The 14868-nt window shown below is 38.4% G+C and overlaps 1 protein-coding gene across 6 annotated transcripts in view; it reads left to right on the forward strand.

Annotated features, from left to right (window-relative positions):
* LOC103474896 (unconventional myosin-Ic) overlaps window positions 1–12734 on the forward strand; it is a 59266-nt gene extending 46532 nt beyond the window's left edge. For all 6 annotated transcript variants that reach the window (XM_008426167.3, XM_017308369.2, XM_017308370.2 and 3 more), the window contains 21 exons: window positions 1110–1215; window positions 2069–2149; window positions 2975–3066; window positions 3169–3263; window positions 4120–4166; window positions 4251–4331; window positions 4810–4915; window positions 6336–6453; window positions 7426–7539; window positions 7666–7742; window positions 7825–7893; window positions 8000–8084; window positions 8205–8364; window positions 8805–8888; window positions 8990–9083; window positions 9161–9216; window positions 9294–9429; window positions 9513–9583; window positions 9679–9776; window positions 10412–10511; window positions 10676–12734. In XM_008426167.3, the coding sequence (XP_008424389.1) occupies window positions 1110–1215; window positions 2069–2149; window positions 2975–3066; window positions 3169–3263; window positions 4120–4166; window positions 4251–4331; window positions 4810–4915; window positions 6336–6453; window positions 7426–7539; window positions 7666–7742; window positions 7825–7893; window positions 8000–8084; window positions 8205–8364; window positions 8805–8888; window positions 8990–9083; window positions 9161–9216; window positions 9294–9429; window positions 9513–9583; window positions 9679–9776; window positions 10412–10511; window positions 10676–10702 (1897 nt within the window). In that variant the 3' untranslated portion in view covers window positions 10703–12734. The remainder of the gene's footprint in view (window positions 1–1109; window positions 1216–2068; window positions 2150–2974; window positions 3067–3168; window positions 3264–4119; window positions 4167–4250; window positions 4332–4809; window positions 4916–6335; window positions 6454–7425; window positions 7540–7665; window positions 7743–7824; window positions 7894–7999; window positions 8085–8204; window positions 8365–8804; window positions 8889–8989; window positions 9084–9160; window positions 9217–9293; window positions 9430–9512; window positions 9584–9678; window positions 9777–10411; window positions 10512–10675) is intronic.
* Window positions 12735–14868: the final 2134 nt, after the last annotated feature.

Genomic DNA, 14868 nt, shown 5'->3' on the forward strand with positions numbered 1-14868 from the left:
GGTTTCTTTTTTTCCATTGATAAATGTTTTAACATTAATGTTGATTAATGTTTGATGTTCTCAAACATTAAAGAAAGGAAATCAGGAAGAGGGCAAACACTTTTTCACTCCACTGTAACAAGTTTGATTCCTTGGAAAAGTGTTAATATTTTCATCAACTTATAACCACAAGATAAAAGGTATTTTGTTGAGGTTTGTTGTGATAAACAAACACAAATGTGTGCACAATTTTACGTTTGAAAGAGAGTAAAGCTGCCACCACTATGAATATTTAAGGCTTTTGTCCTGTTGGAACCTGAGCAGTTTCTAACAGGTTTTATTTCTTCTATATTTAGCCCCACTCACCTTTCCATCAATTTTGACAATTAATTCATTAATAAGATCAAAAATCGTGGCTCATTTTGAAGATTTTTCATTTAGCCATTTAAGCTTATTTTATACAACGATATAAGGGCATAAAGATCCAAATAAAGAAATAATTCAGTTTTTTTTTATTACACAATCAAACATTTTGTTGCATCTGCAGCTAAAGAAAATTACTTTTAACATCAGCATGTGAAAAGCTCAGCCCTTTCTGATTAACTTAATGCCAATACAGTATAGGGGCAATTTATAAAAAAAAAAAATTATGAATAATCGAATATCAAAAAAGGTACTACATTTTTTTTAACAGAAAGTGAACCAGGTGAAGCTAAAACTACACCACTTGAGGAGTTTCAGGTAGAATAGATTTACAAAGAATGTTTTTTATTTTAAATGCAAACTGTATAAATGGTTTGTACACTTAATATGTTGTTCTTTCAGAAATTGGCCTCTTTCAGAGAATGTATACTCTTGTTAAAGATTAACTAATTATTAAATTAGATGACGATTATTTCAATAATCATGATTATTTTCAGCCCCAGTTCCTTGGTATTGTTTGTGGTTATAATGTGACAAAATGTGGAAAACCTTTCTAATCCTGGGTGATTTCCCTACGTGCAGCGAGTGTCTCTGGTCCTTAAACATTTTTAAGAAATGAAACTGCAAAACTGCCCGACATATTGACGTTCCTTTTACCTTTTCCTCAATCTGATCATCGGATCCTCCTGATTTTTTCTGTTCTGCAGCTTTGAGCAGTTTTGCATCAACTACTGCAACGAGAAGCTGCAGCAGCTGTTCATCGAGCTCACCCTGAAGTCAGAGCAGGATGAGTACGAAGCTGAAGGCATCACGGTCAGTAGCTTCTCTAACTCCGTACACTTACACACACACTGTTCACGCCAATCTCCTCAGAATCATGTGACGATGTGACTCGCTACCTTGATCTGAGGAATTGGTCTGTGATATTTCAGTAGGAAAGTGCTGATCCCCTTCTATCATCACTGTTAACTTCTCTCAGTCTGGGTTTGAATTTTGCAGCATTCTCCTAATGGGATCCATCTGCATTGAGTGCATATATTTTTAGAAAGAATCCACCCCATGAATAATTAAATCCACACATGCTGGACTGCTTGGTAATTCATTCTCAGGTAAAACCTCCTGAGGAGATTTCATATCAGAACAGTCCTGTAACGAAAGCCGATCCCAGTGATGTTTCTCCTTTTTCTTTCTCTCCTCTTCTGTCCTTCCCTGTTTCTGCCTTTTTGTTGCGTTGTTTTGCCCGGTCAGAACAAAGACCTCTTGGTTTCAGTCTAATGTAAATGTGTCGAGAGCAAACAAGTTGTGGGAGAATCTTGGCTTTGCCTCTCAAAGAGCCCATTATGATGCGTCATGACAGACGTGGGTTGCTCTCTGTGGAAAAGATGCGACTCTCGAAGCTAACATGAGCTAACGGTGCTTGTGGAGCATTTCTGAGTGTGTGTGTGTTCACATATATGTAGGTGCAGGGTGTGTCTGTGTGCCAGGATTCCTGGCATTCTCTGAATCTTTAAAACTATGAACTATGAAAAGCTGCGACCAGCTGTTTCAGCTGCTCCTCTTTGGAGGAGCTCCAGTTTTATATCGGCGTTCGCGTTTTGGCCCCCATGACCTTTCCAACAATCGGTTAGCTTTTGCTGCTGTCACATAGTGATTTGTGTGTTTGCAGTGGGAGCCGGTCCAGTATTTCAACAACAAGATCATCTGTGACCTGGTGGAGGAGAAGTTCAAAGGCATCATCTCCATCCTGGTGAGGCGCTGCACCCAAACACCTCGTTCAAACTTTGCCTTTCCATTGCTTCAGACACTGCAAGTTTGAAGCTCTTATCTCAACAAATGAAAAAGACCTCATGCTCGTCTCCTGACCTCTGAGGACTACATGATGCTCCACTCTGTGTTTTACATGGTGGGAGTTGGCAATAGCAACATTAAGAACTTAGTTTTCTGTCATTATTTGCCAACATAAAATCTCTTCAATAAATAAGTATGTAATAGATCACAAATGATATCTGATCATTTTTATTTAGTCATTTTATGGTAACACAGTTGAGATATTTTTTAAGTACATTGGCAGATTTAAGACTTGAAATTCACTCTTTGAAGCAGGTAGGAAGTTGTCATTCTTAATATTTTTTCATTGCAGTTGTGACTAATTTAAGTCATAATATTGATTAAGATGCTTTATGAATGCAAAATGTCATTTTTATTTTTTAGTTTCTTTCTTTAAATTGATTTACCCAACTCAAATAAATGTATTTCAATTGAAAAGAAATCCCCAAAACACACGGATAAGCTAAACTTACACATTAAAGATTTAAATGTAAAAAATATATTATTATTCTAATAAATTATTTAGCTTTCACCACACATTAATTAATCATAAGCTCATCAGTCTCTCAACATTCAGAATACCAGAAAGTTTTCTGCTTTGTGTCCGTCAGGTGTTTCAGCCTGAACATGCAGTGTACACAAATATATTATCATTAATAATAATAACAGAGCTGAACATCCAGTAAACAGAAATGTAAATTTAGCTTTTTTCCTCTGAGATCTTAACGCTGTCCTCTCATCACAGGATGAGGAGTGTCTGAGACCTGGAGATGCCAGCGACTTCACCTTCTTGGAGAAGCTGGAGGACACCCTGGGGGGCCACCCGCACTTCGTCACGTCAGTCTGACACTCAGTCAACCCAAGTTTGGTCTCGGGTTAGAAAACCTGAGTCATTGATGTGGCTGATTATCCTCACTCTCACTCTGTGTGTCTCTTTAGTCACAAGCTGGCGGACGGAAAGACCAGGAAGGTGATGGGCCGAGAGGAGTTCAGACTGCTGCACTACGCTGGGGAGGTCAACTATAACGTTAACGGTGTGTGTGTTTTCTGAATGGATTAGTTTATCAAAATAAATGGGTTCCTTCTTTGGTAAAGATACTTTGCTTACATTTTCATCAAATCTTATAGGGGGAGTTTCTCAAAGAGACAAAGACCAATTTCAGGGTGTCGAGTCGGGAAGTCAAATTTCTTCTAAGCTATGTTTGATAAAACATAGAAGAAGTGATAACATACACGTTACAAGATGATGCTGCAAAATGACACCAGATGCCTGGAAAATGCATAGAACTGCATTAATAATAGCAATTAATATCACAAATGACTGAAATGATTTCCTTCTGCCAGATTCCAGAATAACACATGAGATAATTGTACAGTCAATCATTTATTGCTTTTTTCTGTTTAAATAGTTACATTGAAACATATAATTTTTTATTATTTGGTAACGCCTCTGAACTATACGAGTCGGGTAAAACATTGCTCTAGGCTCATTCCTGCTGACAGAACTAGTGTTTATAACTGGGATAATGACCTTGTGATGGTTTCTGTAAATCGTCGCCTCTTTGTAAACACTTTGACTGCATGTTTAGGGTCATTGTCCACTTGAAAGACCCATTTGAGCGAGAGCTTTAACTTCTTGGTTGATGTCTTAAGATGTTGCTCCAATATTTATGCAAAATTTCGTCATGATGCCATTTATTTTAGGAAGTATACCACCCTGTTTAGGAACAGGGTGTTTAAGAAGTAAACACACTGTAAATATTAGAGACTTTAGAAGATGAGTTCAGTTTTTATCCATCACTCCTACTGTAGTGTTAGAAATGTAGGAAGAGAAGCTGGTACCAGTTGTTTTGTGATTAGATGACTGAATCTTTTTTTTTTTTTCTCCAGGATTTTTGGACAAAAACAACGATCTTCTCTTCAGGAATTTAAAAGAGGTTAGGCACCGACTGAATAAAGAGCAATGCATTTTCCTGTTTGTTTTTCCAGCATGAGGTCAGTCCATGTGTTTGCATCTGCAGGTTATGTGCATGTCTGAGAACAAGATTCTGACGCAGTGTTTTGACCGAGACGAGCTGAGTGACAAGAAACGCCCCGACACGGTGAGCTGTCCTCCACCCTGCATCTGCGTTTGTGCTCTCAGGAGGTTCCCCTGCTGGTTTTGAGTGAATGATTTGGTTTTGGTTGAATGCTTCTCAGCATAGTTTCCCACAGCACAATAAACAGCCGTGTGTTTCCCTCTCCGATGCTGAGTGGGCTGTTTGATGGGGATTCTCCGCAGCTGCCTTCGCACTGAGGAATGCCCAACACACACACACACACACACACACACACATAATGATGCAGGGCACTGTCACAAGCTGGTAAGTTGGCATCCCAGTCCTCCACAGTGAACCCAGTGTCCAGTCGCATCGACCATCGCTGTGCTAACATCGTCCTCCTCAGCTCGACCTAACCTGCTGCTCGCCTCTTTGTCGTTTCCAGCTCTTCTGAACTGCAACTTTTGCCAGTCGCCTTCCCGTCCATCCCTTCCCAACGGTCTTGAATCTTTTTTTTATTCGTCTGTGTCTGCCCTTTCAGGCAGCCACCCAGTTTAAAGCCAGTCTGGCGAAACTCATGGAAATCCTCATGTCCAAGGAGCCGTCGTATGTCCGCTGCATCAAGCCCAATGACTCCAAGCAAGCAAGTAGGGTGTTAATCCTTCTTTTTATTATTTACTGATGTGTAATGTAGTGACTTACTGCATTTATGTAGCCCTTTAGTTGATTTTAAACTAAAGATGTGACACTGTAAGTGAAAGTAGAACTATGTTTTTTGGATGTAGAAATTTTTTTAAAAAAAAGCTTTGCATTATTGTCTTAACATCTAGTTAGACGTTTATTCAGAGACGCATCGATCAGAATTTTCTGACCAGTTTTCTGACTGCTCGTCTGACCAACTCTGATTTTCTTTTTGTGAAGTGATATAAATAATAATTAATTACATTAGATGCAGAGGTGACAATATGATAATGGGTGGTCAGAAACTTTAAATCTGTTTTTGACTCTTAAAACAACTTCAAAGTGATTAGATATCATATTTTTAAATTTAACATTAACTACAGTTATTAGTTACTAAATTACAAGCCTTCGTGTGTAATTTGTAGCGAATGAAGATGCTGAGCCTAAGTAAAATTTCCAGAAGACTGCCAACATTTCCAAATTCAGCATGTTCTAAAACGATAAAACTAAGTTTTTCTGCTCTAGATTTTGCCTACATGCCACAGAAATTTCATTGAAAGTTTTCCTCTCTTTCACTCTCTTACATCCTGAATTATAATTATATTTAGAAATATTAACAGGTTCTTCATTACTTTTATCCATGTGTCTAAGAGTCACTGTGAAAGGTCAAAAGAACCGCAGGTTTCAGACCATTGATGTGGTTAACAAAAACTGCGGCAGCAGCACAGTGCATGATCTCAAACGTTTATCATGTAAAAGTACAAGGTAATCCATTATAGGGGCTGTGGTTGCTTGTTTTTTTGTGAAAATATGGCATGATATATTGAGTAGGTATTATGCATTCACAGATCTAAAAGATCTACTTTTGGCGGGTCACCAAACAACTTTTAGTGCATCTATACAATTCATCTTTTTTCATAATACAGCTGTGTTATTCCAAAATTGTGGAAATAAATTTTTTTATTCAATATTCAGATTAGTGAAGTCAAATGACATCAGTGGTACTGAAATCATTCTTTGAGACGTGTCAGTTTTAAGACGTTTTTGTAAACGCCACTGAAGCAGATCTGGTCCTCGTGATGATGCAGATCTTACCAGTACCAACCCAAACAGTCCGATTTCTGCTGCATCAGGAGCGACAGTATGAGCTTCTGTGTGGCTGCCTTTGTTTTTCTCCACACTTGGCCCTTTGTTGTTTCCACACTGTCCCTCTGTCCTCTGTTACTCCTACTGCTGCTGCTTACCATCTACGTACTCCTCTCCCTGCTTCATGTTGTCCAGCTGGCTGATTCATTTCTGCCCCTCTCTCTCTCTCTTTCTCTCTCTCTCTCTCTCTCTCTCTCTCTCTCTCTCTCTCTCTCTCTCTCTCTCTCTCCTCTGTCGCAGGTCGGTTTGACGAGGTGCTGATCCGTCACCAGGTCAAGTATCTGGGACTGATGGAGAACCTGAGGGTGAGGAGGGCTGGATTCGCTTACAGGCGTCGCTATGAGATCTTCCTACAGAGGTGATCAGCCACTCTCTCTATTTTTTTCTTTTTTTAATGAAGACACACCAGCAAAAACATTTCTTCATGCAGCTCTCATTTTCTCCCTCAGAAAAAGTCATGGATGCTCAATCTATTAGCATCTATGCCTTGATGACTAGTTTGTTTCTCAGCGATCCTGAGACTTGTTCCTGAAAGGATAACTTAAAGGAGGCGGGTTATGCAAAAATTCAAATTTGCATGTTTTTATACTTTTATTGGGATTTTAAGAGCTCAAAAAAAATTTTTTTTTTAAATCCCAAGTGTTTCAAAAAAAACAAAAAACAACTGTTTTTGGCAGTAAGTTTATTTTTATTTTTGATATCTGAAAAATAAACCCTCTAAAAAAAAACCTACGTACTGTGCTGTTACCTAGCAACCCCAGCTGAGCCCATCTTGTCACCTAGCAACCTAACTGGAGCGCCAGCTCATTTGGTCAGCTAGTTTTACCACTGTATGTGCTGTACAATGGCTGCTGGAAAAGACGAGTGTTTTCTTATCGACTTACCATCAAGAAGCTACTTGCTGTATTCTGGTTGGTTGTGCAGGAGGCTCTACTTCTGCTTTTCAAAGAGGTATAGTTGTTCAATTGTGCATCTTTTTGCAGATGAATGTGTAAACCTTGAGCTGGGGGGCGTGGCCAACTGCAGCTTATTTGGATTTAAAGTAACAAGAGGCCCTAAAACAGCTCATTCTGAAAGGAGATCAAAATAGGAAGAACTGACCAAACTAAAATCTCAATATCTAAGAATAATTTTGTGCAAAAAATGTAATAAACATTTTGTATATCATAACCTGTTCAAGGAAGCATAATGGGTCACCTTTATAGATCCTGCAGCCAAAGAGACTTTTTAAACAGCAAACCTTTTCCATCACTGTGTTCTCTTCAACCTTTAAGCTTCACATCTGAACAACCATGCTGGTGTTTGTGTGTTTTGCCTTCTTTGTGTTTAGGTACAAGTCCCTGTGCCCAGAGACATGGCCTAACTGGAATGGAAAGCTGTCTGATGGTGTGTCCACACTTGTCAAACACATGGGATACAAGCCTGAGGAGTACAAACTGGGAAGGTGAGCTGCGCAGAAATCTGTGAGAGAGGTTACTGTTGGCACCTGAACTTTGTGTGCGTGTTGTTACAAAGTATTCTGGTTATTCATGTAGAGTAGAAAGTAACATTTCATTTCTAAACGCAACAGATCCAAAATCTTCATCCGCTTCCCAAAGACTTTGTTTGCCACCGAGGATGCACTGGAGACCAGAAAACACGGCCTTGGTAAGAGATGGAGTATTCTGTCGAGATTGATCAACATTTTGAGTTTTATTTTATTTATTTAAATCTTTTTCCTACCTTATAGCCACCAAGCTACAGGCGGGATGGAAAGGCTACTGTCAGAAGACCAAATACCAAAAACTAAGGACCTCAGGTTAGGAAGCCACCATTTTTACATGTCCTATGTGCATTTAGCATTTCACATTAAACAACAGTTAAATGTCATTGGTCCAATGAATTTATTTTTCTGTCCCAACCAGCCATTGCGATCCAGGCTTGGTGGCGGGGCTTCCTGGCGAGGAGGAAGGCCCAGCGCCGGCGACAGGCAGCTAACACTATACGCAGGTATGAGACAATACAGCAGTATGTCAGAATATAATAAAAGATGTAAGGAAGATGAATACTTATTTTAAAGCCTTCTTGTTATTTGGACTGATTACAATGTGATTTCCTCATTTTCTTCAGGTTTATCAAAGGCTTCATCTACCGCCACAAAGAACGCTGTCCAGAGAACGAGTATTTCCTGGACTACGTGCGTTATTCCTTCCTCATGAATCTGCACAGGAACCTTCCCAAGAACGTCCTCGACAAAAGCTGGCCCACACCTCCGGCTGCTCTGACTCAGGTGGGAATCTGGGTTTGTTTAACTGCAGACATTCTTGATTTAATATATAATATATTGATTTAATTATTTATTGACAATTTAAATAAAGCACAAGCAGTAACCAATAAACTTAGTAAAGGAAAACTTACTGTCTCTTATAAATCAGATAGAGCGCCTTGCAGAAATCCTCATACCCTTTGAACTTTTTCACTTTGTGATGTTATAGCCACTAAACAACCAAAACATGGCCAACTAAAAAGAACATTGTAAGAAAAACATTATTCCAAGAACCAGATAATTTACAGTGTGCACTACTTTGTGTTAGTCTATCAGATAAATTATTAATAAAATACAGTGGAGTCTGTGTTTGTAATGTGACAAAATGTGAACGTTTATGGGAGGCGAATTCTTTTACACTGCACTTATATGCAATGTTGTGAAAACCCTGTCTGTGTCTTAAGGCTTCAGAGCTTCTGCGCAAGATGTGCATGCAGAACATGGTGTGGAGTTACTGCAAGAAGATCAACTCTGAGTGGAAACACCAGGTGAGAAATGTCACCAGTCACAACCTTCGCTTTAGAATCTATACTTTGTATTTGCTGCTCTTTGAATTTGCTTCATTCATCTCTGGTTTGTATACAAATAGATGGAGCAGAAAATGATCGCAAGCGAGATCTTCAAGGACAAGAAGGACAACTACCCGCAGAGTGTTCCCAAGCTGTTTGTCGGCACAAGACTCAGTGAGACTTCAACATTCAGACGATGCCGATTTTTATCCAGTATTTGATCTAATTCCACCTTTTCTGTTGCTGCTCAGATGGAGAGGACATCAACCCCAAAGCAATACAAGCTCTGGGCAATGAGAAGATGAAGGTTAGTGAAGCCTTTCTTTGTTTCATACTGCTGAAGGGTTCTGCTTTTATGCTGACGTGTCTCTGCTGTAATCTCAGTACGCAGTGCCGGTCACCAAGTATGACAGGAAGGGCTACAAGTCTCGGTCCCGGCAGCTGCTCCTCACGTCCAACAGCGCCATCATCGTCGAGGAGGGCAAACTCAAACAGCGCATCGATTACGGAACCCTGAAAGGTGAGAAATAAATCTGAGGATTATATGGAAAATGATCAAACTGAACCAGGATCTGACTTATTGTCGTTATTGTTGTGTCTCAGGCATCTCGGTCAGCTCTCTCAGTGATGGGTTGTTTGTTCTGCACGTGCCCAGTGAGGACAACAAACAAAAGGTGCGACGAAAGACGAGTCACAAAAGCTTCCTGAGAATGTTTCTCATTTCATTTGTGTGAAAATGCTAAATGTGTTTGTGCCCGTTGACTCCCAGGGGGACGTGGTTTTGCAGAGCGACCATGTGATCGAAACCCTGACCAAGATCGCCATCTGTGCCGACAAAATTAACAGCATCAACATCAACCAGGGCAGGTGAGAGTCGGAACAGACGCAGCAAAGCTAGCTTTAAATGTGTGTTCACAACGAGCATTGATCAGCTATGAATTGTTAGTTTCATCTCCATAAGAAAATCAAAACATAGCCTTTGTCAATGTTGGAGTTCCTCAGATTGATGATGCGTAAAGATACACCACAAAAATCCACGTCATTGCAAAATGTGAGCCATATTTCCAGCTAAATTGTTTTTTTGTGGTTGTTGTTTTTCCGTGTTTAACTTATGTGAGAATTGTCCAGTAAAGTATAATGTAGCTTTGATACCTTAACAATAGTTCACTTCTTGTGAATTGTTTGTGAGCTCCTATAGCCTTCTGAATGCTGTTTTCCTCTGATGACAAATCAAAATAACTCCCTCTAGTGGTTGTAGGAGGATTTAAATTCTTCCAGTTTTTCTCAAATTTTCCCACACCCAGAATAAGATTCTAATAATACCAAAGACGATCTACAAATATGTCACAAGTTTGATCACACGTTTATTTTCCTGGAGTTTCACTTGTGACCACATCCTGTGTGTGTGTGAATGTTTTCTGTATTGTAGCGGAGAAAATAAATTGTAAATCTGCCCTCTCTGTTTACTGTTGTAACTCCATTTATCTGCTTTGTTCCTGTAGTATAAAGTTTACAGCAGGTAATGGGAAAGAAGGGATCATAGACTTCACGCCCGGGTCAGAACTACACGTGGAAAAGGCAAAGAACGGACACTTGTCTGTGGTGAGAGAGGATTTTTCTTTTCAGTTTACATCCCATTATAGAAGTATGACAGTCTCAAGTTTAAAGAAAAGTGCTCTCATTTTTCCCCAGCTGCATCTGACTCTTTGTTGCTGCAGAATCTTTATTCACATCCTGCTGAGCTTTGATTCGTTTTTGTTCCCCAGACGGCTCCGAGGCTGAACTCCAGATGATGGCCACCCTGACCGGACGTAGCAGGAACCGCCTAAGCTCCCCATCCTCCAATCACACGAACGCAGACCTCGCTCCGCTTTAGCCAATCAGACGCCACCTGTCTCTACATTTGCGGGCTTGTGCATACAATTAAAATTTTAAACCAAAAAACACATAAAAATCTAGTTAAACTAATTGATATATTTATGTTTATATATAATATTTTTGAGATTAATACTTTTGCTGTTTGAATATTCTGATTTTATAAATAAATATATATATATATAAATATGTATAAGGCCAAGGAATAACAAATATTTCTGGTGCATTTTTCTTGCACCTTGCCTGCTTGTTGTGCTTTATTCAGGAGCGAGAACACAGTGAGCGACAGACTAGACTCAGACACCATCAGGAACAGTTTCTGGAGAAGATCAGAGTAACCTGTTGCTGTTTTTATTATTTGCTTTCTAATTTGGACCACTTAATTTCTGCTTTTCTGGGGAAGATGACTTATTGTTACGAAGGTGCACAGATCAAGGCTGGAAGCATGGAGAGCGGATGAGAAAGGGTAAAGAGGCGAGGAAGAGAAATTCATCAGTAGGCCTAGAACACAGAAAGAGCTGCTGTAGTTTGCTGAAAATCTGCAGGAAGATGACCAAAGTAAGTGAGATGTGGATAAGAGAACGGTGGAAAAAAACACGACAAAGCACAGCCATGTTTTACCTTGTAGCCTGGTTTTTATTTTCATTGGTTAATTTCTTCAGGACAGTTCATCAGTTGTTTTAACAGCTCTGAAAACTCTTGCACTCAACAGAGAGAGGAGATTTGTTCTCACAAAGTTATTTGACTAAAACTTAAATTGCAGCTTTAGTCTCGCTGTCCTCCTCATCCAACGCCTGAACTGGTCTAATCTGGCTGGAGTCTGAGCAACGTGTACAAACAACAGCGATAATTAATTGTGACACATTTTCTTCTTTTGTATCTATATTTCCAGAGAGAGGCTCATTTCTGACTACAGACTATATTTTGTGACTTTAGGGACTCTGACTTTTTAGCTAAACTTCTCACAAACAAACACCAAAAACACCAATATGACAAGTGAAAGATATAAATATGTTGTAAAAAAATGTTTTCTTTTTAAGAGATTAGTTTCACATTTTGGGTGAAGATTTGATAAAGTCACTCTGTCGTTAATCTAAATTTACAGAATATCCTAGAGGTAGCTAGCTTAGCTTCTTAAAAGAAGGCTAGCATAAATGTCTCTGTTAGCATTAGGCTCATCACTGACACAAGAACAGTTTTTATGACACAACAGTGTGTTGAAGCCCAGCTGCTCTGGAGAGAAAAGAAATGAGAAGAAATACTGATGCCTTTAACACTAAAAACTCATAGCTTGGAGTCTTTTCTAGAGGATTTGTCTAGTTTTTAATCCCTGGCACCCAGGACCAGTTCTGCAACAATCAATGCTGTCTAACTCCAGCTCTGACCTCGTTTAGACCAAAGACTGGTGGTGGAAAAACTCCCCAAACAAATCTCAGAGTATTTTTTTTTCCTTCACTTTATATCCAAAATTCACTCCATGAAAGAACTCTTGATCTGCGTCATGGTTCTACGATACGAGACTGTGCCGCTGCACTTATTACCCAAAGATCTGGTTGATTTCTTGTGATTCAGTGTTGTATGATTAATATGCTAAATTGTGTCTGTAATGAATGTCCTGTTTGTTTCTCTGTGGGGTGAGGTTTGTAGATGTACAGTTTGTGATGTCTGTTCTAACTGAGTGGTTCAAGTAGAGAGAGGTTTGATGAGGGAGGGGAAAAAAGCTTTTAACTTTGTGTTCATGTGCCTTCTTTTAGTCAGGCTGATATAAATCCCTCTCTGACCGTCTGTGGTTTGCTTCTTTGTACAAGCTTTATTCAAACCAAGTCCAATGTTTGTTGATTTATAGAGACACTCCTGCTTTCAGGCTCATTTTACTGTACAACCAATGTATAACTATGCCAACACACTAAATAATACTTATAATTTGAATAAATACATTTTTAAAAATAATACTATATGGTGAGTGCTTGGGGATTTTTACTTATTTAGCAATTTGAGATTTTAAAATTGGGAGCTTAGTGAAACTGTTTAATGACAATAGTTTAGTTGCTGAGACTGAGACACCAATGCTATAGGTCAAGTTCAAAATCTAATTAAATGTTTCTTTGGACCTTCTGCAATGGCTCTTAATGGCTAAAAAGTGCAGAATAAATATATATGTTTTAAAAACAAATGCAGATTTTACCAGGCTTTCTTTTAGTATTTCCCATAGAATAAATCTTGCTTTGAATTTGCAGTAATATCTTTTTTCTCGTTATCAAGTTTAGAAGAAAATTTACCAGTTATTTCTTTAAGATTTTATGTTTGTCTGTTTTAAAACCCGAAAAACAGAAATAAAATTAAGCCATTTAAAAGACCCAAATTTTCCTGTAATAAACATTTAATAACATTTTGAAAAAGTTAAAGTAAAAAGTTGTCTTTTCACAAAAAGGTCATAACATTTCGCTGCTCTTGATGAGTTTTATTTAACTGGACTGGAGCAAAATCTGCTTCTTGGTTTATAAAGGCTGCAGATCCCTGACTTATATGAGGTGAAAGGTCAGTCAGGTTCTCTGCTGCCCTTGTCAACAGAAAACATGGGGCACGTACTCAGCGCAAGGGGGCGCCAAATCATTTCATGACGAGGAAAGCAACGACAAAACTCCTTCCGTCTCCCAAAATCATTGATACACTGAGTTTATCCAGAATCTTTGTTTTGATTCTGGACAAACTCCGTGTTATTAAAGTGATTATTGACAATTAATCTTATACCATCTAAAAGTCTGTTCATTTCAACTTACATGGTGCCCAATTTGGAAATTGTATGGTGCAAATTTTATGCTGTAGTCCTGACAGGTGTCGTCTTGCACTTCTGTAAACACAACTTTAGTTTGGAAAGCTTCATCTGAAAAAAATCAGAAGACTTGTGGAACAATGTCTGAAGGACGGACAAGCCTTTAATTGCATTATGTTGCCATAAATCACAGCAAGACGACATAAAACAGACCAAACTTTGTACTTGCTTTTAAGAATGATGATGGAGGAGTGATATTTAAGCTTTTAAATTTCTTTTTACAGCTATAAATTCTGATTAAATCAGATTGTTCTCACAGTTGTTCAGTCAAGAGTGAACGTCGTTTTTATTCAGTTTCTGTATTTCTTTGTGTTTTACCAAAGGATTGACTTCTATCTTGATCATCAAAAAGATTGGTTCATTTTTCATTATGTCCGAAAATGTAAAATCTTGTAATTACAGAGATTTTAGTTTGTTTTACAATGCATAACAAAATATATACAAATAAATACAATTCAGAATATAAGGTTGTCTTACACTGCCTACAAAAAGCATTCACACTATGTGAACTGTTCCTCATTGTGCCATGCTCATTCTACAACTTTCAGAAAACTAATTGGGATTTTATGTGACAGATCAATCTATCGGTGCAAAATTATGGTATGGAGGTAAAACTTGATTTGCTTTAGAAGCCATAATTGTTTTGTTCTACTTTGTAAGTATGTGGTAATTGGTGTTCTCCCACATAATCCCTCTAAAATACGCTGCCGTTCTTGGTTGTAAAAATACATCAAGGGTGTGGATATTTTTGTATTCCAGTGTTGAATGTCTTGTTTATTAAGTAGCCACTAGATGTCGCCCTTGATGTCCCAAATTCTTCACCCCCTCTTCTCTTTCAGTCGGAACATGTGAACCCTGATTTCTAGGAACTCCACTTTTGGTATGAAGAGGCGATGTAAACAGGGTGTCAACTCACACGATGATGGGAGTATTAGCAGCAGCAGCACAGGGAAGTGTTTACAAGTGTCGGAATAAACTAAAACAATATAAACCATTTTGGATTCTCAAAGTATAAAAATAAGCAAAAGTTAGCTGTAGATTCTATAGAGTAAATATGTCACTTTTGTGCAATAGAAGAACTTTGTTTTTCTTTGTGTGTTTAATAATCAGAGATGTTTGTTGAAGTTTTCAGATTTGGTCAATATTTTTTAAAAATATAGGGTGTAATTTTTTTGCTTTGATTTAAAAGTTGTTTTGGTTCGTATAATTATCCCTACATCCAGTCATTCAAAAAACAAAACAAAAACGTTT

This window comes from Poecilia reticulata, chromosome 13, assembly GCF_904066995.2.
Source record: "Poecilia reticulata chromosome 13, P_reticulata-male-v2, whole genome shotgun sequence".
NCBI lineage: Eukaryota > Metazoa > Chordata > Actinopteri > Cyprinodontiformes > Poeciliidae > Poecilia > Poecilia reticulata.